This window comes from Pipistrellus hanaki (assembly GCF_964339955.1).
Source record: "Pipistrellus hanaki genome assembly, chromosome: 8".
In the NCBI taxonomy this organism is placed as follows: domain Eukaryota; kingdom Metazoa; phylum Chordata; class Mammalia; order Chiroptera; family Vespertilionidae; genus Pipistrellus; species Pipistrellus hanaki.
Genome location: NC_140510.1, coordinates 79,516,031 through 79,541,150, shown reverse-complemented (window position 1 = coordinate 79,541,150; position 25,120 = coordinate 79,516,031). Strand labels below are relative to the sequence as shown.

At 37.1% G+C, this 25,120-nt stretch overlaps 1 protein-coding gene across 3 annotated transcripts in view; it reads left to right on the top strand.

Annotated features, from left to right (window-relative positions):
• Positions 1-25,120, top strand: part of KANSL1L (KAT8 regulatory NSL complex subunit 1 like) — an 82,598-nt gene that overhangs the window by 3,740 nt on the left and 53,738 nt on the right. For all 3 annotated transcript variants that reach the window (XR_014795839.1, XM_084893340.1, XM_084893341.1), the window contains exon 2: positions 11,909-13,007. Coding sequence is in view for 2 of the 3 variants with exons in the window: in XM_084893340.1 (XP_084749466.1) it covers positions 11,938-13,007 (1,070 nt within the window). In the remaining variant the exon portion in view is untranslated. The remainder of the gene's footprint in view (positions 1-11,908; positions 13,008-25,120) is intronic.

The window sequence follows — 25,120 nt, the reverse complement described above, 5'->3', positions numbered from 1 at the left end:
TGTGTGTGAGTGTGTCTGTGTGTGTGTGAGTGAGTGTGTCTGTGTGTGTGAGTGTGTGTGAGTGAGTGTGTCTGTCTGTGAGTGTGTGTGAGTGTGTCTGTGTCTGTGTGAGTGTGTGTGTGTGTGTCAGTGTGTGTGTGTGTCTGTGTCTGTGTGTGAGTGAGTGTGTCTGTGTGTGGCGGGGGAACAGCGCCCCCGGGCCCCGGAGTGCGGTGCCGGCAGCGCCTCCCCCGGGCTCCCCGGCCTCCGGGAGGCGCTTCCCGCTCTGACCTGCCGGCAGGGGTGGCCCGGACCTCAGATGCCTGGTGTGTGTTGGCAAAAGTGAATAATTATAACCTTCCCGGCGCCGCAGAGAGGGGTTGCCACGCAGGAGGGACTTGCAGCCTAAGTCAGATTCCTTCTTGTTTGTGCAAAGCCGGCCCGCGGAGGCGGTGTGAACCGTGAGTCACGCAGGAGCGGGGGCCTGACCGGCTCCCGGCTGCCGTGACTGATCGGTTCTCCTCCGTGTGCCCTGCTCGCTCTCAGCTCAGCTCAGCGCGCCCGTTCCTCCCGGTTTTCATCCAGATGGTCACTGCGCACCTTCCCAGCCCATGGAGCGGTTCACATTGATTTTTATTATTGTTTTTACTTTTTGGGGGTGTGGTGCCATTTCACATAACAATTACTTCTTTTGTTAAATTTATGACAAAGTACTTTGGAAAATCTGGACGAGTGCAAATAAAACTACAAGTAATTTGTGCTCTTTAAATATTTTCGTATGCATTTTTGCGTATTTTTTTCCCTAAAAAAAAAAGTGGAAGCATGCGGCATTTTCATCTAACTTACCTCATAAACATTCCCATGTCATTAGTCTTGGTAAAAATTATTTTTGGCAGATTCATATTAATTAAGTCAAGTAACTATCATTAATTTTTTTTTATTGGACGATGTTTGGGATGCTTCCAATGTTTTGCTAGTGTAAATTTCACTAACAGAATAGCCTTTACATAAATTTCTTTTTTGGGGGGGAGAAACAGTTCCCCATGCATTTGTAAAAGAAGGATTACTGGGTCAGAGGCTGTGTGTGTGTATGTGCACATATGTGTTTAGGCTCTTGTAACATCACCGAATGTCCTTCCAGAATGTGAACGTTGTGTTGGTTCCTACTCAGGCACAGCATGAGCAGGCCTCACACAACAGCTCTGATCCTAATCTGGTGTTAGCATTAGAACGGAAACCTTGCTTTAATTTGCATTAGTTTTTTATCACTTGGTGTCTGTGATGTATCTCCTTTCCTGTGTTATTGTAAGCTGCTTGAGGGAGAGGATATATAGTAGTAATTGACATGCTGCGAATCACATAATGGGTGTTTAATAAATATTTGCCAATTGAAGCTCAAGAAATTGTCCCCCTCTCCCCCCTTTTGATCTTACTCAATTTACAAGTAAATTGTTGGCAGTATACTACCTATTGTTTCACTGATTCATTACTTTTGAGTACAGTACTCATTCCTGTGTGTGTGTGTGTGTGTGTGTGTGTGTGTGTGTGTGTAGTGTGCATGTGGGGACACAGATTTTATCACAGTTATCTACTCAGCGGTCCAGAGACTTTCCATTGTCTAACTGCGGCATTATCTAAGGGCTCCATCCACTTTTAATACCATTTATCATGATAACGTAGACTTTCATTTCCTTTATTCATTCATCTGGCTTGTATGGAATTTACTTACAAATTTCACCTTAATCATCCTTTCACTTGTAGTCTTTTTTTTTTTTTTTTAAGCCTACTGCCTGAAGTTCCTTTGTTTCATTATTTTATTGTTCTTGATAACCCACCAATCATTGCCTATAACATCTTTTACTGCCTTTACCATGTAAAACTTTTATCATGTTTTTCACTTACTCAGTTAATTTCTTTCTTTTCTTTTTTTTTTTTTTTTTTTTTTTTTACATTTATCTACATGTAATTAGATGGTAGTTGAAAGGAGGAGAAAGTTGTTTCAGGTTTAGAATTGGGATTGTTTATTGATTAGGCTGCTTATCAGTGACTTTAAAGCATATCATCTTATACTTCTTAAAATTTTTACTGTGTTATAGGACTGTAGTGAATGACACAGTTATCAGTAAAATCTTACTTTCAGTCTATTTCGTTTGGGAAGGCAAAGAAGGTAGCAGTGCCGTTTCCAAAAGACTTGTGGGTTTTTCCCTCGTAAATGTCCTGAGGAGAGATTCCACTGCTTCCCCCATCATGTGGGATAAATAAACTACCACTAACGTTAATAAAAATGGTAATATCGTATTTGCCTGTAGACAGTCTATAATGAAAATCTGAAGACAATTCATAGGGAAGTTTTTAATACTTGATAGTATTTGTAGGTTTTTAGAAACACCATGGATATCAAAATTCTCAAGTATTGCAGAATTGGGAGGAAATGCCTTCATTTAATATTAAGGCTTGCTAATATTTTTAATGAACTTTTTATTTATTGTATGTTTCTAGTACTATACGACCAAGGATTCCTAAGCATGTTTTTAAAAGTAATTTTTAAAATGTTTTACTTGGTCATTAATCAGTGCTTAACCACATGAAGTAAAATTGGAGCCAAATTCTATAGACTGAGCAAATGTGATAGTGTGTTCTAAATATAAATTTCTGGATCCAAGCTGATGTACACAGGGGGGAAAGAAGGCTATTTATATTCTTATGAGTCATGCACTTATAACTGAATAGTAATAATTCTGCTTGAAGTGTGATCTCTTTGATGTGTTATGTGACCACCCAAGTGGCTTTATCTTTAATTAAATCCGTTAAGTCTTCAAAGAGAATTCCTTTTTAGGCATAGTTTTCAGAGGGGAAGTTTTTGCTATAAATCTGTTGAGTACAAAGTACTGGGGTAACTGTACCCTGGTCACGCCAATTACTGCATTGTTTTTTGCTGTAAATTGAGAATGCCCATGTGGGGCATAAATCTTGAAAACAAAACACTGTATCTCGAATTTATACCTTCCATCAATTCCTATGTTTTAGAGGAATGAAATCATACTAGTGTGAACTCTTTGTCATTGCTTTTATTGTTTTAATTAGATTTTTCCTTTATGAGTTACAAATTAGAAATTGAATCCCTGTGTATTTCAGTAACGTTTAAAAGAGCTGCTCATACTTTGCTAAAATAATTTTTTTCTTACTTTCCTTAACTGTTAATAATGGATCAGCTCTCTGAGACACATTTAAGTTTTAAGTGTGTAAATAATTTAAAATTCATTCCTACTTCAGTGTTCTCCCATCTCTGATTGCCATTGGTAGACTTTTCACTGTCCTATAACTTACAGACAAGTCAGCCTTTCTGTGGTGCTTTATTCCTAGTTTGTGTTTCTGCTCTGCATGCAAGAGAATTGGGATTATCTAGACTCCAACGGAAAGAGTAAATTAATGTGCAGGGCTAGACTTGGATAGGATATTTTCCATGGACTATGTGGAATGTAAGTGCCCATTCTAGAGTATAAATCTAGTCAAATCTGAAGCAGTATTTTAGGGGGAGGAAAATCAGATTTGGTCTTTACTTTTTAGTGTTCCTTTTTAGGAGGAAGGGTGTTCTTAATCTAGATTGTCAGTTTCAACTCTGTAAACTATATTGGCAAACTTGATTTTCTTTAGAAAGTATGGTATGTCAAAAAGTATTTGGTATGTGACCTATGTATTAATTTGTATAGACCTGATTACTAAATGTCAGGGTCAATTCTAATTATTGACATCATAATTATCTCACTATGCACATAAATCTTTTGTGGGCTGACATATTTACCATATCTAATGTCCAAGGAGAGTGCATTTAATGCTAAATTCATAAATATATATGATTTATAAATCCTAAAAATATAGATGGTTACTTAAGGAAACATTTTAGAGACACCAGAGGAAGGCTTTTTATTTGTAGTAACACTATCAGAACAACCGATGTCTTTCTTAATTAACAATATATGTTCTTTGGATTAAATTGTAGACAAAAATTGGAATTTGAATTGTAGACTTAACTTTTTTTACTAAATTAATTTGCTGTTATTTATAACAATGAAACTTAATATAACCTAAAAGAAAGAGAAGTTTTGATTCTATGTAGTTTCTTTTTGTTTTTCTTGCCACCCCCAAAATTTCTGGGTAGCAGATGTGCTGAGGAATTAGTAGTATTTATTTTTATTTAAACTGGAAAGTAAGTTGAAAATTCTATTGTAAAAATATAATAGCAAAATAATGTCCAGGAACTATAACTGATTTTTGGATTATCTAGAACTATTGCCTCTTGACAGATAATCAAAATTATCTAGTTGCTTTCTTTGAAAAGGTACTGATATAGTTTCTGGTGGTTTTGCTTCTTAAATTCTGATAATTTATCATTTAAGTTTCTATATGTTGTGGTTAAAGAAATGTAATTATTTTTCTCAGTTTTATCCCATCCCGATTCTTTGAAGTCTCATAGCATTATACTAACCTCTGTTAGAGAAGAGACCTATTTTGTCTGAGTATATTGGGTGTATATGAAATAAATAATTATCAAAGATGATAGTGGCACCTTGAATAGAGTACAGTATTTTACCAGCTAGAAAGAAAATTTTTAGGTTTAACTAAGATCCAAATACTTTCCCACATACACAATCTTGTGTATAGTTAGAAACTGAATAGTCCATATGCTTCTTAGCTTTTTGAGGATGTACATTTTCAATATTCTTTCTGTATAACCTAAAGTATTATAGGTGTCGGCAAATACTAAACAACATGTTTGGCTAGGAATTTGGGGCATGGAAATTTTTTAGTTAATGGTTGATTCCTGTTTAATTGGCAAGATGTATGCATGTCATGTAGTTTATATTGTGTACTATCCGTACAATAGTACTTAAACAACATGTGACAATTGACCACATAAAATGTGACTTATCCAAATTGGGTTTTTGCTAAATGTAAAATAAACATTGGATTTTGAAGATGTAGCACACATATAGAACGTAAGATACCTTCCCCAAAATTTTTTATATTGATTACATGTTGAAGTAATATTTTGTATCAAATGGGTTCAATGAAATATGTTTCTTTTTACTTTTAAATATGTCTAGTAGGAAATATAAAGTTAAAAATGTAACTCACATGGTATTTTTATTGGACAGCAAAGTTTTATGCTAATGCTTCCTAGCCTTAAGATTTCTTTCACAATAAGTATTTCATGAATCTCCTTCCTTGAAATTTTTAAATAATTTTATTGTTTTGGATGGTATTTGTTGAAGAAATACTTATTAAGGGCCTGCTATTTACCAAACAATATACTAGACAGTGGTCAGCAAACAGTGGCTCGGGAGCCACATATGATACGACCCTTTGGCCCCTTGAGTGTGGCTCTTCCACAAAATACCACATGCCGGCGTGCACGTACAGTGCAATTGAAACTTCGTGGCCCATGCACAGAAGTTGGTTTTCAGCCTGGGCGAGTCTATTTTGAAGAAGAGGCGTTAGAAGAAGCTTAAGTTTAAAAATTTGGCTCTCAAAAGAAATGGCAATTGTTGTACTGTTGATATTTGGCTCTGATGACTAATGAGTTTGCCGACCACTGTTCTATGATATATAATAGCAGTGAATGAAAACATTCAAATCCTGCCTTCCTTCAGCTTTCATTCTAGTGGAAAACATATGAGATATTTTTTAGTAAAAATGTTTAATGAACTATTTGTTGTAAGTATGTCATTAATTAATATAATAATTAATTTTATGCATTATAATACATTGTATCATTTATGGAGTGGCATATGCTGTTTCTTTTGGCATTTATCTTTCCTTTCCTTACTTTAATAGCTCCCTAACTAGTATCCCTACCGTCATTCTTGTAAGCTGTTTGCATTTTTTTCTCCAATACAATTTTTTTTTTTAATCTACAGAACAGTCACAGGATTTAATTTTTAAATAAAAATGTAAATCAGATCATGTTACTTCTTCATCCTATAATTTACATACAATCTCTGTGGTTTGGATCCTATATATCTACTTGATCTTATTTTCTATTTATCTCTTCGGCTCTTAGGCAATTTGTCATTTGTTCCACAGACACATCAAGTTTATTCCTGCCTGAAAGCTATTAGTTGTCTTTATTCCTTGGAAGTCTCTCAGCCCTAAATCTTGTTTAGCTGCTTATTGACATTTCAGGTCTCAGGGCAGACAGATGTCACCAACACAGAAAGCCTTCTTTCATCTACAAGTATAAATTAACTAGAGGCCCAGTGCGTGAAATTGGTGCACAGGGGCAGGGGGATTCCTCAGCCCAGCCAGCCTGCACCCTCTCTAATCTGGGACCCCTCGAGGGATGTCCAACTGCCTGTTTAGGCCCGATCCCAACAGGCAGTTGGACATCCCTCTCACAATCCAGGACTGCTAGCTCCCAACTGCTCGTCTGCCTGCCTTGCTGGTTGCCCCTAACCGCTTCTGCCTGCCAGCTTGATCACCCCCTAACCACTCCCATGCCAGCCTGATTGGTGTCTAACAGCTCCCCTTTCAGCCTCTTTTCCCCCAGTTTCCCTCCTCTGCCGGCCTGGTCACCCCTAACTGCCCTCCCTTGCAGGGTTGATCACCTCCAACTGCCCTCCCTTGCAGGCCTGGTCCCTCTCATCTGCCCTCCCTTGCAGGCCTGGTCCCTCACAACTGCCCTCCTCTGCTGGCCATCTTGTGGCCATCTTGTGTCCATATGGGGGCAGAATCTTTGACCACATAGGGGCAGCTATCTTGATGTTATATGTTGGAGTGATGGTCAATCTGCATATTACTCTTTTATTAGATAGGATAGAGGCCTGGTGCATCGGTGGGGGTAGCTGGTTTGTCCTGAAGGGTGTCCCGGAGCAGGGTGGGGGTTCCCTTGGGGCATGGGGCGGTCTAAGGGAGGGGCCTGTGGTGGTTTGCAGGCCATCCACACCCCCTGCTGACCCAAGTGGAGACCCTGGTGTCTAGAATTTACCTTATACAATTGATACTTTGTAGCCTGGAGCAGAGCCAAGCCTCCTGTTCCATCCATTGCTGCCACCATTTCTGTAATTGAAACTTTGTGTCCTTGAGTGGAGGCCTGGGCCCCTCAGAGTGTGTGGAAAGCTTGGCCTCTTCTGTTGCCAGGGAAACCCAAGCCTCCCTTCTGGTAGCCATCTTGGTTGGGTTTATTTGCATACTTGCTCTGATTGGCTGGTGGGTGTGGCTTGTGGTGTAGCAGAATGATGGTTAATTTGCATATTGCTCTTATTAGGTAGGATTCCTATCCTAATGTAGTCATGTTCTATCACTCTACTTTGTTCAATTTTCATAAAGACACTATGAAACCCTTATTTACTTGCTATGTTCATATTTTAATATTTATCCAAATTACCATTTTCTAAATTGTAAGGTCTATGAGAATAGAAACCTTATTTTTCATATTCACCGTCATTTTTCTTATTACCTATGATAGTGTCTGTTACACATTGTTCAATAAATATGCATTAACTGAACTACTAAATGTGAGGTTTTAGATGGACTATATGTTAAATGAAAGTTGAAATCTAGTGTTGGCTACTTCTTCGTTTCCTGCTTTAAAATGTCAACTGGCTTATTTCCATAATTTTTGAAAATTTTTATTTTGTTATATTTTTAAAATATGAAATAGGCTTTCAGCTGCCATTCATAAGCACTTCTCTTTAAATAACATGTTATGGTATGGATATATTTTATACCCAAGTGAAAACCAGATGGCTTTACTTATAGCTAGATATTTCCCCTATGTTAATTTTTAAATTGGCTTCTGAAATACTGGAGACATCTTTAAGAGCTATAAAGTGATTGTGATGATGTGAAACACATTATGGAATTAATAGAGATCATCTTAAAGTGGGTTTGCAGAATTATTATTTATTGTTTTATGTTCTCAAATTAGTATTCTTATGGATTCTGGTTCTAACCAGTTGTCCATAGTGCATAAAATGAAATAATACATGATTGAAAATAATTACAATATGAACATGTGTAATGGTCAAAACCATTAATGGTAAACTCAATGACTTCAAGAAGTTGCACTCTCAATTGTTATGTTAAATATTTTAAAATTAATTTAAGTACTTATTTAGTATTTATTTAATATTGAGGAAGTCAAACATGTCAATTTTTTCTTTTTCTTTTAGGAATAACATTTTTGGTGTTATATCTAAAAAAAAAACTTTGCCTAACCCAATACCGCAAAGGTTTTCTTCCAGAAATTTTATGTTTGTAAGTTTTATAGTTAAGTCTATGATCTATCCTGGTAGATGTAACCATTTTTATATGTTATGAGTCATAGGTTTAAGGCTCAGTTTTCTTTTTTGTTTTAATTGCATTTGAATGTCCTATTGTTCCAGAACCATTTGTTAAAAAAACTAGTCTTTCTACATTGAATTGCCATTACAACTTTGTCAGAAATCAATTGGCCGTGTGTGTGTGTGTGTGTGTGTGTGTATGTGTGTATGTGTGTGTGTGTGGTCTTCTTTGGAGTGCTCTATTTTTCTCATTGATTTATATGTTCATTCTTCTACCAGTGCCTCACTATGTTGACCACTGCAAGTAGATATGTAATATGGGTTCTTCAGCTATGTTTTTATTGTTTTGGCTATACTCGTAATTTTGCCTTTTCATACATATTTTTTAACATGTTGATATCAGCAGTAAATCCTGTCAATATTTTGATTGGTGGGATTGTGATGAATCTGTAGATCTTTTAAGAAGAATAAACATTGTGATAACATTTAATAATCTAACCCATGAACACAGTCTATCACTCCATTTATTTAGATACTAGGGGCCTGATGCACAAAATTCTTGCATAGATAGGGCCCCTAAGCCTGGCTGCGATCAGGGCCAACCTGTGGGGTGACCAGTGGGGCGAATGGGGGCCCCCTGCTGGCACCCACTTTGGCCAGCCTGGTGCTGCTTTCTTGCCGGCCCTGCCTCCTGCTACCATGGCCCACCAGCCAGCCCTGCCACCGTCACTGGTTGCCTCCCTCTGCAGGGCGACCTGTGGGGCTCTTGTGGGAGCCCCCGTTGGCACCTGCCATGGCTGGCCAGGGGCTTGCAGGCTGCGGCAGCTCCTGTGTTAGGCGTCTTCCTTCTGGTGGTCGGTGCCTGTCATAGCGACCAGTCGTTCCATCAGTGTTCCGCCGTTCAGTCGATTTGCATATTAGGCTTTTATTAATAAGATTCCTTTATTTTTTTATTTTGATTTTCTAGTATATAGATCATGCACATATTTTGTTAGATATTTAAATATTTCAAGGTTTTGGAATTAATATTTTTTTTAAAAAAATTCTAGGTAATTCTAGGTTTTTGTTTCTAGTATATAAAAATATAAATGACTTTTGTATCTTGACCTTACATCTGCTACCTGCTACTTTGTATCTTGACCTTACATTAGTAAACTCATTGTATCTAGGAGCTTTTTTTTGTATATTCCTTGGGATGTTCTGTGTACAAAATTATGCCATCATCTGTGAATAGAAACAGTTTTTATTTTTACTTTCCAATCAGTATGGTATGCCTTTTACTTCTCTTTTCTACTCCTATTCCACTGGCTAAGACTTCCAGTATGATGACGAATAAGAGGGGTGAAAAAGACATCTTGCCTCATACTTAATCTTAGGGCAAAAGTGTTCAGCCTTTCATTTAATTATGTAGTTACATTTAGGCTTTTGCGTAGTTGCTTTTTTGTCAGGTTAAGCAATATCCCTTTTGTCCCTAATTTGCTAATTTCTTTTTTTGCTAATCATGAGTAGATTTTGGATTTTGCAAATGTTTTTTCTTTATTGAGATCATGTTTTTTTCTTTAGTTTTTTAATATGATGAATTTCTATGATTTAATTTTTTAAATTTGTAACGTTGAGCTAGTCTTGCATTTATAGAATAAGCCATAATAGGTTGTGACATATCATCCTTTTTATATATTGCTGTATTTGTAACATTTATTTTAAAAAATAATAATTGAAATATTTGTTAGTACTACTAATTACTAAATCCTAGAGGGGTAGTCCCTCAGCCTGGCCTGCACCCTGGGGGAACAGGCCTAAACTGGCAGTCGGACATCCCTCTCACGATCTGAGACCACTGGCTCCTAACTGCTCACCTGCTTGCCTGATCTCCCCTAACCACTATGCCTACCTGCTTCATCGCCCCTAACCACTTGCCTGCCTGCCTGGCTGGTTACCCCTAACCATTCTACATGCCTGCCTGATCGTCCCTAACCACTCGCCTGCCTGCCTGATCGCCCCTAACTGCTCGTCTGCCTACCTGATCACCCCTGACCGCCTCTGCCTCAGCCCCCGCCACCACAGCTTCATCTGGAAGGACATCTGGCTGTCTGGTCTAATTAGCATATTACACTTTTATTGTAGATATTTCCTTCATTACTGGTGAGCTTGAGTATATGTTTAATGACTATTTGGATATTGTCATCTATGAAATGCCTGACTGTTCTATTCATTGCCCATTTATAAGAGTTCCTTATATATTTTGGATACTAATTCTTTGTCTAGTATATATGTTGTAGATATTTATTCCTAGTCTATGGCTTGCTTTTAACCCTATATGTGTTTTTGTAATTGCATAGAAGTTTTTGTCTCTTTCTTCTTTTGACTATTCTTGCTAGTATTTACAAGGAATTAGCTTTTGGTTTTCAATTTTTAAATAGGAATTAAAGATATAGAGTTACAACTAGCACATTATATGGGGACGTAACATATATATTAGAGTGGCCATTTAAGTGACTGTTTACTGTCATGTGCTTTGAAACAAAATTAGGGAGTATCACAGTTCCAAAGTATCTTCAAAAATTTAAATTGTTAATGATTAAAATTTTTTCACTAACTCTTCAGTCTTCATAATTTTTAATGGTACCGAATTAACTTTTCCATATTTCACAATATATGGTTTTATATTTCTTCTTTTGAAAAAAATACAATGACGTTTGTTTAATTATGAGATAAATATTTAGTCATCTGGAACAGTTCCCTATTTTCCATGCAGGATTAACAGCTTTATACTGATAAGGGGGAAAAAAGCTAATGCAGATGCTTTTTCAGGAAAAAATTTTGTGCATTACACATTAGCCGAGTTTTCGTTATCACATTTTTAACAGCTATTAAATTATATACTTTTTTATTTGTAGTTCAGCTCACATCTTACATTTCTAGTATATTTTGGTTAGTTAATACTGTTTAGATTATAAAATTTAAATGAGAAATGGAGGTTTTGATCATTTTACTATATTTTAAAAAGATAATTCATTCTTTCTTTTGGCTGAAAGTATGGGATTGAATTACATTTTAAAGTATGATTCCCAGATTCCAGGTTGGAATTTTTTGACTCTCTAAACATTGTTTAAAAATGGAATCTTGAGAAGTACAGTTGGGCTTTGAACAAAGTGTGAATGAACTGCATGGGTACAGTAAATCTGTTTCTCTTATTTTCTTAATACCATTCTTTTTCTACTTTATTGTAAGAATGCATATAACATAGTACAAAATATTAGTCAATCAACTATGTTATCACTTTGGGGGAGTCAAATATGCTGATTTTTGACTGTGTGGGAGGTTGAAGCCCCTAACCCCTGAGTTGTTCAAGGGTCAACTGTATTACATTCACAAATATTTGTCTAACACTTATTGTGCTAGGTAGTGTGAAACTTTAATTGGAGTTTTGGGTGTAGGCCCATAGTCAGAGTGAAGAATAGTTTATTGCTAGTTGAATTCCTTTTGAGCTAGGAAAGAGCAGAGATAGTATTAGGCGTTGGGGGGAAAAAAGGAGTTTGATTTAGTTCATGTTTTAATCAGAAGCATTAAAAATGTTGCCCTGGGAAGGCATATAAGCATAAAACTCTTTTCTGGATATCTGATTACTTATTTTTGCTTTGCTTTAGGTTTCCAGTAATTGTCTGCAGGATTCGCCATGACCCCAGCTCTGAGGGAGGCAGCAACAAAGGGTCTGTGCTTTTCATCTTTGCCAAGCACCATGGAGTCTGACAAGATGCTGTGCATGGACGGCCCGAGAACTGTGGATGAAAAGCTAACGGGAGACACTTTCTCTCAGATGCTGGGATTTCCAACTCCTGAACCTACTCTTAACACTAGTTTTGTGAATTTAAAACATTTTGGCTCCCCTCAGTCTTCAAAACATTTTCAGACTGTTCTTTTAATGGGTTCTAATTCTACATTAAATAAATGCAATAAGAATTATAAACAAAAGAAATTAGGGGAACCCAACTGCAATAAGCTGAAAAATATACTGTGTAATGGCAGCAACATTCAGCTCAGTAAAATTTGTCATTCTCATTCTGAAGAGTTCGTCAAAAAGGAACCTCTGTCAGATAACACAAGCAAGTGCATGACAGATGTAAAAATTACTTTGGATTCAAATATAACCAAAGACACTAATGTAGATAAAGTACAACTACAAAACTGTAAATGGTACCAGAAAAATGCACTTTTGGATAAAGTTACTGACGCTGAGATTAAGAAGAGTCTATTGCACTGTGCTCAGAAGAAAATTGGGCCTGCTAGTTCCTCAGCTTCTGAAAAAGAAGAGGAAGTGAATGCTCGTTTACTTAATTGTATAAGCAAACAGAAAATCCTACTCAGTCAGGCTAGAAGAACTCAGAAACATTTGCAGATGCTCCTGGCAAAGCATGTTGTTAAGCACTATGGTCAGCAAATGAAGTTTTCTATGAAACATCAACTCCCCAAAATGAAGAATTTTCATGAACCTACTACAGTTTTGGATAACAGTTTTTCTAAATGCACTGAAATTAAGCCAGATATCAACTTATTGAATGCCGAGAATAAATTATGGAATGATACAAAAAATGGCTTTGCACGGTGTACAGCTGCAGAAATCCAAAGATTTGCACTGTCTGCTACAGGGCTGTTGACTCATGTTGAAGAGGGTCTGGATTCTGATGCAACTGATAGCAGCTCTGATGACGATTTGGATGAATATGCCATTAGAAAAAATGTGGCAATGTAAGTGCAAAATTATCATTAGACTTTTTCCTGTTCTATATATAGTGGCAATTTTTTTTTTAAATTTTAAGATATATTAAAAAGAAATAGATTTTCTAAAAGCTTAATGCCTTAATTTTTATGTTATAGAACTGACAAAGTTTAAAGGTGTGTTACTATTTAAACTGCTATGTTTGAATATATACATGCTATTTAAAAATAAGTTACTTAATTATCTAAGAAAAACCAGTATAGGAAAAATAAAAACTAACTGGCTGTAAGTAAGCATCTTTCTTATTCTTGAATAAAATAGGCTAGTAACAAGGCCTAACATTTTGCTTAAGTGATCTAGCCCAGTGTTTCCCAACCTTCTCTCATGATGAGAATCACCTGGTGGAGTTGTTAAAACACAGATTCCTGAATCCCAACTAAGAAGTGCTAAACTAGAATTTTTGAGAACATATAGGTAAAATTGCATACCTAACTTAGTGCTCTGTATATAAAATCTGTCTTAGAGCACTAGTTAAGTATACAATTTTACCTATATGTTCCCAAAAATTCTAGTTTAGCACTTCTTAGTTGGGATTCAGGAATCTGTGTTTTAACAACTCCACCAGGTGATTCTCATCATGAGAGAAGGTTGGGAAACACTGATCTAGCCAATATGTATATCTAAACTCAGAAAATACAAAGTCTACACATAGGGAGCCCTCATTGACTTCAGAAGTTTATCTATTGAGAGTACACATGAGTTGATCTGCTACATTTATTTTTAACTATTTATATATTTGTATTCAAAGCTTTCAGCTCTGGTCTTCACCAGCTTAGTAAATTTTTGTGAGATTAATGTAGCCAAAACAAACTGTAATGTCAGGTTTTAGATACCTGTTCATGCTTATCATGTGCTGGACCCTAATGAGTCTAAATATTCATGGCCTCTATCCTCTTGGAATCTAACCTACTTCAAAGAGAGGTTTCTAGATATGAAAGCAAAAAAACCAGAACAAACTAGTTTTACTTATGTTAATGTTCCAGAAAGCTCTAGCTGAGGGAAGTTTCTGAGGTGATGGGATGCTCTGTATCTGTGTGATCCAGCAGGCACCAGCCTCGTGTGGCCAATGAGCACTTAGTGAAACGTGACCAGAACAACTAAGAAACTAAATTGTAAATTTTTTAAAAATTTGCATTACTTTTATTTAAATAGCTAGATAGAACATAGTTTTCAATCTAGCTTCCAGGGAATCTGTTAATGTTCCTGAATTTAAATTGATGCAAAATACTGTGTATACGTGGCATTTTGGGAGAAGTTCAACATGTTTATCTAATTCTCAAAGATGAATGGGAATCTTATAGAATTAAGCTGAACACGTTATATTTTAATAAAAAGGACTTAATTTTTATAGATGGGAATAAAATGTAAAGCACAGTCTTTTGGTGTTCTGTTATCACTGTACTGGTATTTGAAATTTGTTTGAATGTGGGAGTTAATAGTTATTGTGCACATACTATTTTTTCTGACTGAATTGTATTTATTTTATATATGATATATTAATTGATCTTTGGAATAAATAATTGATTTCTGAATGTTTTTTTTTTTTTTAAATATATTTTATTGATTTTGTACAGAGAGGAAGGGAGAGAGATGAGAGTTAGAAACATCGATGAGAGAGAGTCATTGATCAGCTGCCTCTTGCACACCCCCTCCTGGGGATATGCCCGCAACCAAGGTACATGCCCTTGACCGGAATCGAACCTGGGACCTTTCAGTCCCCAAGCCGATGCTCTATCCATTGAGCCAAACCGGTTTCGGCTGATTTCTGAATGTTGAACCAGCCTTGCATACCTATGATAAATCTCACTTGGTCATAGCATATATATCTTTTTATAGATTGTTGAATTTGATATAGCTAATGTTTTGTGGAGGATTTTTACATTTATCTTTATGAGACATATGTATCTGTAGTTTTCTTATAATGTCTTTGATTTTTGTATTAGGGTAATATTGGCCTCATAGAATGAGTTAAGAAATAGTATCTCTGTTGCTATATTCTGAAAGAGATTGTAGAGACTTGGTCAAATTTCTTTAAATTTTTGGTAGAGTTTACCAGTGTACCCATTTGGGCCTGGTATATTCTGTTTTGGGATGTTATTAATTATTGATCCAATTTCTTTAATGGGTATAAAACTATTCAGATTGTCTATTTCTTGTGTGTGTTTTGATAAGTTGTGCCTTTCAAGGAATTGCCCCATTTAAATTATCAAGTTGGTGTATTTAAGTAGTTTATTTTCCTTTATTCTTTTATATTCATAGTCTTTTAGGGGATTTCTAGTCTTTTTTTTTATTTTATTTTTTTAATTTCCTGGCTAGAGACTTATTGATTTTATTGATGTTTTCAAAGTACCACATTTTTGGTTTAATTTCTTAATTGCTTTCACAGTTTCAGTTTCATTGATTTCTGCTCTAATTTTCATTATTTCTTGTACTTTGGCGTTAATTTGCTTTTTTTCTTCTTAAGGTAGAAACTTAGATTATTGATTTTTAGATCTTTCTTATTTCTAATATATACATTTTAATACTATACATCCTGTGCTTTTCTCTTGTGCTTTTCCCCATAAGCATTGTCTTCACTACATCCCACACATTTTGATGATTTGTATTTGCATTTAAGTTCATAATAATTTAAAATTTCAGCTAAGATTTATTCTTTGTCCCATGTGCTACTTAGAAGTATATTGTTTAATCTTCAAGTATTTTGGGATTTTCCAGTTTGTTTTTGTTATTGATTTCTACTTTAATTCTATTGTAGTCTGAGAGCAGACATTATATGGTTTCTTTTTTAAAAACATTGTTCAAGTGTGTTTTAGGGCCCAGAACATGGTCTCTTTTGATGACTTTTATGTTAGCTTGAGAAGAAGGTGTAATATGCCGTTGTTGGATGTACTGAGCTCTTGAGTCAGTTATTTTCAGTTGATTGATGAGTTTATCTGTAACTATACTGACTTTCTGCCTGCTGGCTCTGTGCATTTCTGATTGGAGTGTTAAAAGTCTTTAACTGTCATAGTGGATTAATTCATTTCTCCTTGCAATTATGTCAGTTTTTGCCTCACATTGTTTGATGTTCTTTTGTTATACTCATAGACATTAAGGATTGTTACCTTCTTGGACTGTTGATCTTTTTATTATTATGTAATGTCTTGCTTTATCCATCTTAACTTTGCTTGCCCTGAAGTCTGCCCTGAATGAAATTAATATAGCTACCTGCTTTAGTGTTAGAGTGGCATAACTCTCTTTATCCCTTTACTTTTAATCTGTATGTTTTATATTTAAAGTGAGTTTCTTGAAGACAACCTACACTTGTCTTGTTTGTTTTATTTTCCAAAATATATTGTATTGATTTTTTTGCAGAGAGGAAGGGAGAGGGATACAGAGTTAGAAACGTGGATGAGAGAAAAACATTGATCAGCTGCCTCCTGTACACCCTCTACCAGGGATGTGCCTGCAACCAAGGTACATGCCCTTGACCAGAATCGAACCCGGGACCCTTTAGTCCGCAGGCTGACACTCTATCCACTGAGCCAAACTGGTCAGGGATGGGTATTGTTTTTTGATCCACTCTGACAATCTCTGTCTTTTAGTTAAAGTAATTATTAATATAGTAGATTAATATCTCCCATATTTGTCACTGTTGTTTTTTGTTGTTGTTGTTGCCCATTTTTTGCTCTTATTTTTGTCTTCCATTTTTTTCCTACATTTTGTAGTTATAATTGAACACTTTTATGTGATTTATTTCTCTCCTATTTTTAGCATATCAATTCCTTTCCCCCCCTCTTTTTTTAGTAGTTACCCTAGAGTTTGCAAAGTACGTATACAGCTAGTCCAGGTTTTCTTTTAAATAACATAACTCTTTCTGGGTAGTGCAAGTACCTTGTAATAACAAAATAATCCTAATTCTTCTGTCCCTTGTATCACTTTTACTTATACACAAGCATACACACACACACACACACTGATACACACAAATACAAACTTGCTTACATTGTTGTTATTACTTTGGACAAATAATTAGTTCCATTATCAATTAGATCCATTAAAGATAAGAAAAATAAAAAGTTATTTTCCAGTGTTTTTTTTCTCTTTATATAGAACCTTGTTTCAAACCTATATAATTTTCCTTTTCTCTGAAAAACTTCTTTTAGCATTTGGCTTATAGAGGAAAGATGTCAATAGTGTGGAATTTGGTTTGGAGTGTTTTCCAAACCACTGTAAGCACGTTAATGTTTTAGAATGATGAGGGGGAAAGCTTTTTCACAACTTAGTAGTATAAGAAATATGCTGAAAATTATCTTCCAATTTTGCAATAAAGTACTGGTTTTTTGGCTTAAAAATTGCTATATACTCCACTATAAAAGATCAGAGGAAGTTCTAAGTTCAGTTGAAGTAGATGTGAGGATAGTTCACGTTTGTTAAGAAGAAATTGATCAAGAAAGCTACCTCTAGAAGCTATTTTAAATTTTTATTAACCTGGTCTCTGTTAGAAGTGAATATCTTCTCTGTCTCTTTTCGCAAAGGAAGAAGCATGAGTTCAGATATGAAGCTTTAAAGGATGGACAGGCTTACTAATACAAATGCCAGTGGAAACTTAAACTGTACTAATATTTTTATAAAGATTCTTGTGTGTGTTTTTTTTAGGACTCAGATTTTTAAAATTCCATAGATTTCTAGTTGTTTGGCTCTGATTCTGTTCCCTCTGTAAGTTCAGCTATTTTATAGAACACGGTATTATTTGGGACTGCATATACTGAGTTATAGCAGAAACTCTTGTGCTCAATTCTGGATTGATAGTGATAATTACCTTATGAGAAACAAGAGTAGTCTAATCGTCTTTTATCACTTTTCATGTTTTCAGTGTCCATTGTAGTGGTCAGCAGGGCCATCACTGGTCCATTTGGTGTAATAGAAGTTACTCCTTCCTTTAAGCAGATTCAGATGTGTAATTGCAGGGCTTGGGATGGAGAGCTCGTGCTGGATTTGAGCTCTGCTTGTACTTTCAGGCAGGCCCCTGTGCAGTGCATGACAGTGGGCCCCCCTGGTCTGCAGTTTCACTTTGCCTGGCTTCAGTTACCCATGGTCACTTGTGGTTTGAAATATTAAATAGAAAATTCCAGAAATAAACAAGTTATAAGTTTTAAATTATGTACTGTCTGAATAGTATGATGAAATCTCATGTTGTCCCACCCACTCCATCCTGCCCAGGACATGAATCATCCCTTTGTCCAGTGTATCCACGCAATAATATGCTCCTAGCCTGTTATAGTGGCCATCTTGGTTATTCCCTGACTGTGATTGTGTTCAAGTAACCCTTACTTAATAATGACCCCAAAGTGCAAGAGTAGTGATGCTGGCAATTTGGATATGCCGAAGAGAAGTCGTAAAGTGCTTCCTTTAAGTGAAAAGGTAAAGGTCTTGGCTTAAGGAAAGGGGAAACAATCTATGCTAAGGTTGCTGAGATGTACGATAAGAATGACTCTCCTATCTATGAGGTTGTAAAGAAGAAAAAACAAGTTTGTGCTAGTTTTGTTGTCACACTTCACACTGTAGACTTACAGCCACCATACGTAAGTCCTTAATTAAGATGGAAAAGGCATTAAATTTGGGAGTGGAAGATGTGAACAGAGACAGATCACACATAACTTTTATTATTGTATCTACACTAATAATAAAGAATAAGATGCAAATTGACCGTACCTTCGGAACACCCACCAGCCAGTCAGGAGTGAGTATGCAGGTTAATTTGCATATGCAGGCACCAAGCAGCCGGTGGTGGTGGCGGGGTGGGATGCTTGTGTCATGACACAGGCATTCCACACCTCCCCAGCCACTCCAGGCCTCTGGGCAGGGTGAGAAGGCGGAAAGGCGGCTCTGGCCGAAGCAAAGGCAGTGCCAGCAGCCAGGGGAAGGAAGGCCCGTTCTTGTACGAATCTTCGTGCTTCTGGCCTCCAGTCTGTTAATAAAGGGCAATATGCTAATTAGAACTTATAGACAGGACGTCTTCCGGATGTCCTTCCAGACAAAGCCACGTGGCTATGAGGGCTGAGGGCAGGCAGCCAGGGCGGGCGGCCGGCAGTGGCAGCATCAGCGGGGGATGGGGGGGTGGGGGGGTGGGGGGGTGACTTCCCGATTGGCTGGGTCGCCTCCTGCGGAAACTACATGGTGGCCTGGTTTTCTGAACAAAAGAGGTACGCACTTGTGCAAACACACAGTGCTTGTTTAACTGCTAAGTGCATGACTTCAGACTGTTCCTTTAGCAAATATGTTTAGACTAGTTTAAAATTTCATTTATTTTCTTTATTTGTATGCTATTTGTCAGTGTTTAATATTTTGCAAGGATTTTAAAAACAGAGTTAAGACTACCTAACAGACCATTAACTTTAAAATTTTTTTCATACAATAGACATAGAGCAGTATTTAGAGTACATAAGTGGTCCCAAACCTCTCTTTTTTTTCTTTCTCTTATTCTTCCTTTGACTGGGGGAAAAGGGTGGATAGATGATAGTAAGGGAACGAGATTAAATTTGGCAGTCTGATTTGTAAATTCTTCTAAGCTAACACTGGACATTTCTGTTTATGCAGTTGACAGATTTGGTTCTGCCAGAGTTCTAGGCAGAACTGTAAAATATATTCAGATTGTTTTTTCTCCATTTTGTTTCTCCTTTCTTTTTAGTTCCAGTCTCAGATTTCCCTTGAACATTCTAAATGAACCCTTCCCACTTGATTTATCTCCTGTCAAATTTTCCTAGAGTTCATAACTATTCATTGATTTATTTTGTTAGTGGTAAATAGAATATTAATATTATTCACCTGTATGTCAATGAAGCTTAGTTTTTCGTAAAGACAATGAACATTTTAATGAGAACTTGTTAACCTAAATCAGGGGTCCTCAAACTTTATAAAGTGGAGGCCAGATCACGGTCCCTGAGAGAGCTGGAGGGCCGGACTATATGAACTACTAATTCCTACTGTAAAACCTCGTCTGTGCTCACTGCCCAAAAAACCTGGTGGGCCGGATCAGACTCCTCTGCGGGCCGCATTTGGCCTGCGGGCCGTAGTTTGAAGACCCCTGACCTAAATGATCCTTACGGCACAAAATATTTTTGAGGGAGAGGTATATTAAGTAAGGTATATGCTAAAGTTTCATAACAATACACCTCAACATGACTATGTAGATTTCCCCCCTCATTAATAGTTAAGAATTAGCTTTGCTCTAAAGGGTTGTTTTTGTTTGTTTGGTTTTGTTTTCAGGGATCTGTTGGTTTTGCTTTCCTCTAGGATTCTGTCCCTACCTGAATTATTGAAAATAATTAACCAGTACTTCACCTGACTTCCACACCCCATTATTTTTTTTAATACATGAAAGTTCTTTGAGTTCTAGCCATAATGGAAGTGAAGTTATTGGTACTGTACTTGTTCTTTGGCTATACTTAATGAGCAAACTGGACAAAATACAGGGTGGGGTTCTGGTTGGTTTTCCAAGTGGTTGGAGCATCAGCGGGCAGACTTAAGGGTTTTGGATTTGATTCCCTGTCAAGGTATTATACCTCAGTTGCATTCGATTTCCAGTCAAGGGTATATACCCCGGTTCGGGTTGGGGCACATGTGGGAGGCAACCAATCTATTTGTCTGTCTCACAGTCAAGGTCTCTCACTTTCCCCTTCCTCTCTTCCTTCTACTCTCTCTAAAAAATTAATGAAGAAAAAAAATCCTTGGGTGAGGACTAAATAAAAAAACACAGAGTGGGCAAAAGTAGGAGTATAGTTGTTTGTATGGAAAATAATACAGTAATTAATAAATAATAATATAAGAATAAACACTTTTGCTTACTCACAACTTTAAGTCTACCTTTGCCCCATCTTTTATATGAGAGAGTCACTGTTTTCAGAAAATGGACACAGTGGGTGCAAGGCAGCAAAGGGCAGAGGTTCAGTGATTCCTGAGGAAAGAGAAACATGAAGTGACTCTGATTGCCCTTGTTTTCTGCCTGAAGGCATTTTATGATCTCTGATGCAGGCATAGAAAGCTAAGTAGAACACAGTGGCCTCAATTGAGACAGAGGTTAGATTTGGGAGGCTGAAATAGCTGGAATTACTAGATCAGAGTACTGAAATTGAGGGATCTTCATATGCAACTGAAAAGCTCCAGAAATATTCCTGTGGTCCCCTTGAGATACTTTTTGAGTACTAAGCTATGCGTGTGTACATGAAACTCCACAAGGACAAATAAAGAACTACCAGTAGTAGGAAGCCATAATCTGAATAATTTCCAGCACTCGTACACAATTTGGAGATGTTCGAGTTCTGAGTAAGCAGAGCGAAAGACTTTGTCGAAGATTTGGAGCGTTCAGTAGAGACCCCAAAAAACTCACTCTTCAAGAGTGAATTAGCACTAGTCAGTGGCTCCTCTATCTATACCTCTAATAGGTCTTAAAAGCAAGCTTAAAAGAAGTTGAAAAGCAAGTAATTTAATAGCATCAGGGATTGGAGAATTACAGCCTATGGACCAAATTCAGCCCATTGACTGTTTTTGTAAACAGTTTTATTAGAATACACATCCATTCATGTATGTATCATTTATGGCTGCTTTCATGCTATTATGGCAAAGTTGAGTATTTATTAAGGTTCTATGTGGCCCACAAAACCTAAAATATTTACTCTCTGCCTGCCTACAGGAAAAGTTTACCATCCTCTGGTCTAAAGGAATCAGATTTTAGGCAAGGATAAGCTCTTCCTAGGTGAACAAACACCAGTGGAGAAATTTGGCATAATTTAATGTATTTCTCCCAATATAATTCTTGGGCTATTTTCTTTTTTTTTCTTTTTCTTTTTTTTTAAAAATATATTTTATTGATTTTATACAGAGAGGAAGAGAGAGAGATAGAGAGTTAGAAACATTGATGAGAGAGAGTCATCAATCAGCTGCCTCTTGCACACCCCCCACTGGGGACATGCCCGCAACCAAGGTACATGCCCTTGACCGGAATCGAACCCGGGACCCTTCAGTCCCCAAGCCGACGCTCTACCCATTGAGCCAAACCTGTCCCGGCATCTTGGGCTATTTTCTGCAACTGGATCTCCTTTTTTGATTTTTTTTAAATCATAGTTAATTTATTGTTATAAGTGAGCTAAAAATTTATGTTAAAGGCATAATTTATACCAGCCCCTGTTTAAGTCTTGGTAATGTAGGATGTGATATTACAAAGTTCTGTCTTATTCTGGTGAACTGTACTTCAGGGGCAAAACAGGGGTGTAGGTTCATGATATTCACAAGAAGATAGTATCAAGAGAAATTATACTCAAAACAACTTGATTTAAACAGCTGTTTAAATCAAGTTAAGCTGTTTAAATCAAGTTAAGTGGTGCAAACAAGCAGTGCAAACAAGCAAGAATGGCAATTGAAGGCATAGGCTGTTGTTCTGGGGACTGATTAGTCTCATGCCCAGGTGGTCTCCACTCACAGATGTCTTCGCTCTCATCTTCACTGGAAGGAGGGGCCCTTCCTCATGGTCAGCATGTAGTGGTCTGTTACAGACACCAGAGAGATGCAGGCGATCAGTGTTAGCAGTCTTATATGCTAACTAGAGGTCCGGTGCATGAAATTTGTGCATGGGGAAGGGTAGGGGGGCCTGGGGGAGGGGGAGTCCCTCAGCCTGGCTTGGCCCTTCTCACAGTCTGGGAGCCCACAGGGGATGTCCTACTGACAGTGGAAAAGCTTGTTTACCACTTTTAATTATAGCAAATGTATTTTATTTACTCCTATTCAAATGTAGGATAATGTATCCTTTCCAGACAATCCATTTTATATACCACAAAGCTCCAGTATTAGTTTATTTAAATTTAATATGATATTGCTATTTTTCTTTGTTAGTGTATTTTAATATAGTGTATGAACATAAAAATGAATTTTATAAACTTAATTTGAATATCAGAATATCTTTACTAGGAGTACAATAACATGAGCTCCATGAAAATATGTCTTTATTATAGTTTACCATAATGTATTTTACCATTTTAGCTAATCATCAGTTTGATAGCCAAGCAAAAGTGCATGTTGTAGGGAAATTTTCCAACTGGAACAAAACTTAACTGAAAGACTGTCTAAGATCATCTTTGATCTCTCCATGCTTACTACACCATACTTCTATAAGTCCTATCAACTTATTGTAGTTGCATCCCAATAGTTTCCTTATTTCCTCTCTGTCCCACTTTAGTGCTCTCTCTACTGGTTGCCAGAGTGCTCAGGAAAAAAATGTTTTTGTTATGATCTTGCTAATAACGTTATTTTTGCATAAAATCCAACACTTTACCTTCACCTATGCAACCACTGCATGACCTGGCTCTTGCCTTCCTCACTGATCTCATGATTGGCAGTTAGTGTTATTAAATATTATCTGTGAATAGGTATTTTTAATACGCATTCTCTTATTTTGTCTCTGATTATAAAAATTTGATTTAAGAGTGTCAATTTAGCCCTGACAGGTTTGGATCAGTGGATAGAGCGGACTCAGGGGTCCCAGGTTCGATTCTGGTCAAGGGCATGTACCTTGGTTGCAGGCATATCCTTGGTGGGAGGTGTGCAGGAGGCAGTTGATCGATGTTTCTCTCTCATGGATGTTTCTAACTCTCTGTCCCTCTCCCTTCCTCTCTGTAAAAAAATCAATAAAATATATATATTTTTAAAAAGTGTCAATTTATAAAATCACAATAGTGAATATAAATTGAATAAATAATTCCAATGGAAGTTCTAATATATATGAAAGTCTCCTTAATCACTGTGTGTGCAATTAGAATCTTAAAAAAAATATAGCTTTTGGGAACATTGATATAATGTAAAATCCTGTTATAATGGGTAAATTCTGTATAGTAAAGTTACAATTATAATATGTTTCTCTGACAATTAATGATCTCTTATAATAAATGTTTTCTTTGACTAAAGTATATATGAAAGACTTTCTATTATGATTACACCTGTTTTTAAAAAAGTAACAGACTTGCTTGTTTAGAGCAGTTTTAGGCTTACGGCAAAATTTAGCAGAAAATACAGAGTTATCGCCCTGAACGCCACAAACATGACCTCCCCCATTATCAGCATCCTTCCCCAGAGCAGTGCCTTTTCACAGTCTTTGAACCTACCCTGAGACAGCGTTACCACCCAGAGTCTATAACTTACATTGGGGTTCACCTCTGGTCTTGTACATTCATTCTATGGGTTTTGACGATAAATGCCATTTTAAAACAAGTTTCTCATAAAGGTGTGTTTTTCCATTAAGTAATTATTGCCATTCAGTTTTACCTTCAATCTCTGTCAGGTTTTTCCTTTAATCTGAAGTTCCTAATTGATTCTCTCTCTCTCCCTCTCTCCCTCTCTCTTCCTCTCTCTCCTTCTCTTTCCCTGTCTCTCCTCCGTCCCCCAAATAGTTGTTTTCTACTTGGTGTGGTTGGAGTATTTTTATTTTAATTCAGTAATTAATTGGTAATGTTACAAAATGTGGATTAGAACTTCACCCTTCCCAAAAGATAGAGGAGTTAAGGTTCAAATGTTATTTTCAAACTAGTGGCCCAATGCATGAAATTTGTGCACTGGATGGTAGGGGCCCCCCAGCCTGGCCTGTGCCCTGTCACAGTGCGGGAGCCCCCCACAATCCATTGCACCAAAGATGTAGGCCCTGCCCACCCATCTGGTGTTCCTCGATGGATTGCCCCCAAGAGGTAGGCCGGAGCTGGGGGCCCTGCCTCTGTGCCGCTCAGAGCCTCAGGACCCCCAAACCTTGCAGTGTGGAGGCCTCCGGACCCCTAGCTCAGGCACACGGGGCCTCCCCCGGAGGCTTCCTGGTGATGGATTGTGACAGTGTGATGCAAGTCCCCGCCCCCCTGCTCCTGCTGCGCATGCAGTCTACTGTTAGGTCGTTAACATGTGAGGCATCCCGACCATTTGCATATTACCCTTTTATTATTGTAGATAGATATGCATGAAACAAAGGCTTTACCTAAATTCTTTGTCATCTCTGGCCTTGAATGCTTGGAATCAGGTTTTAAACAAGCTGTTTATTTTAATAAACATGTCAAAATCTATATATTTGGCA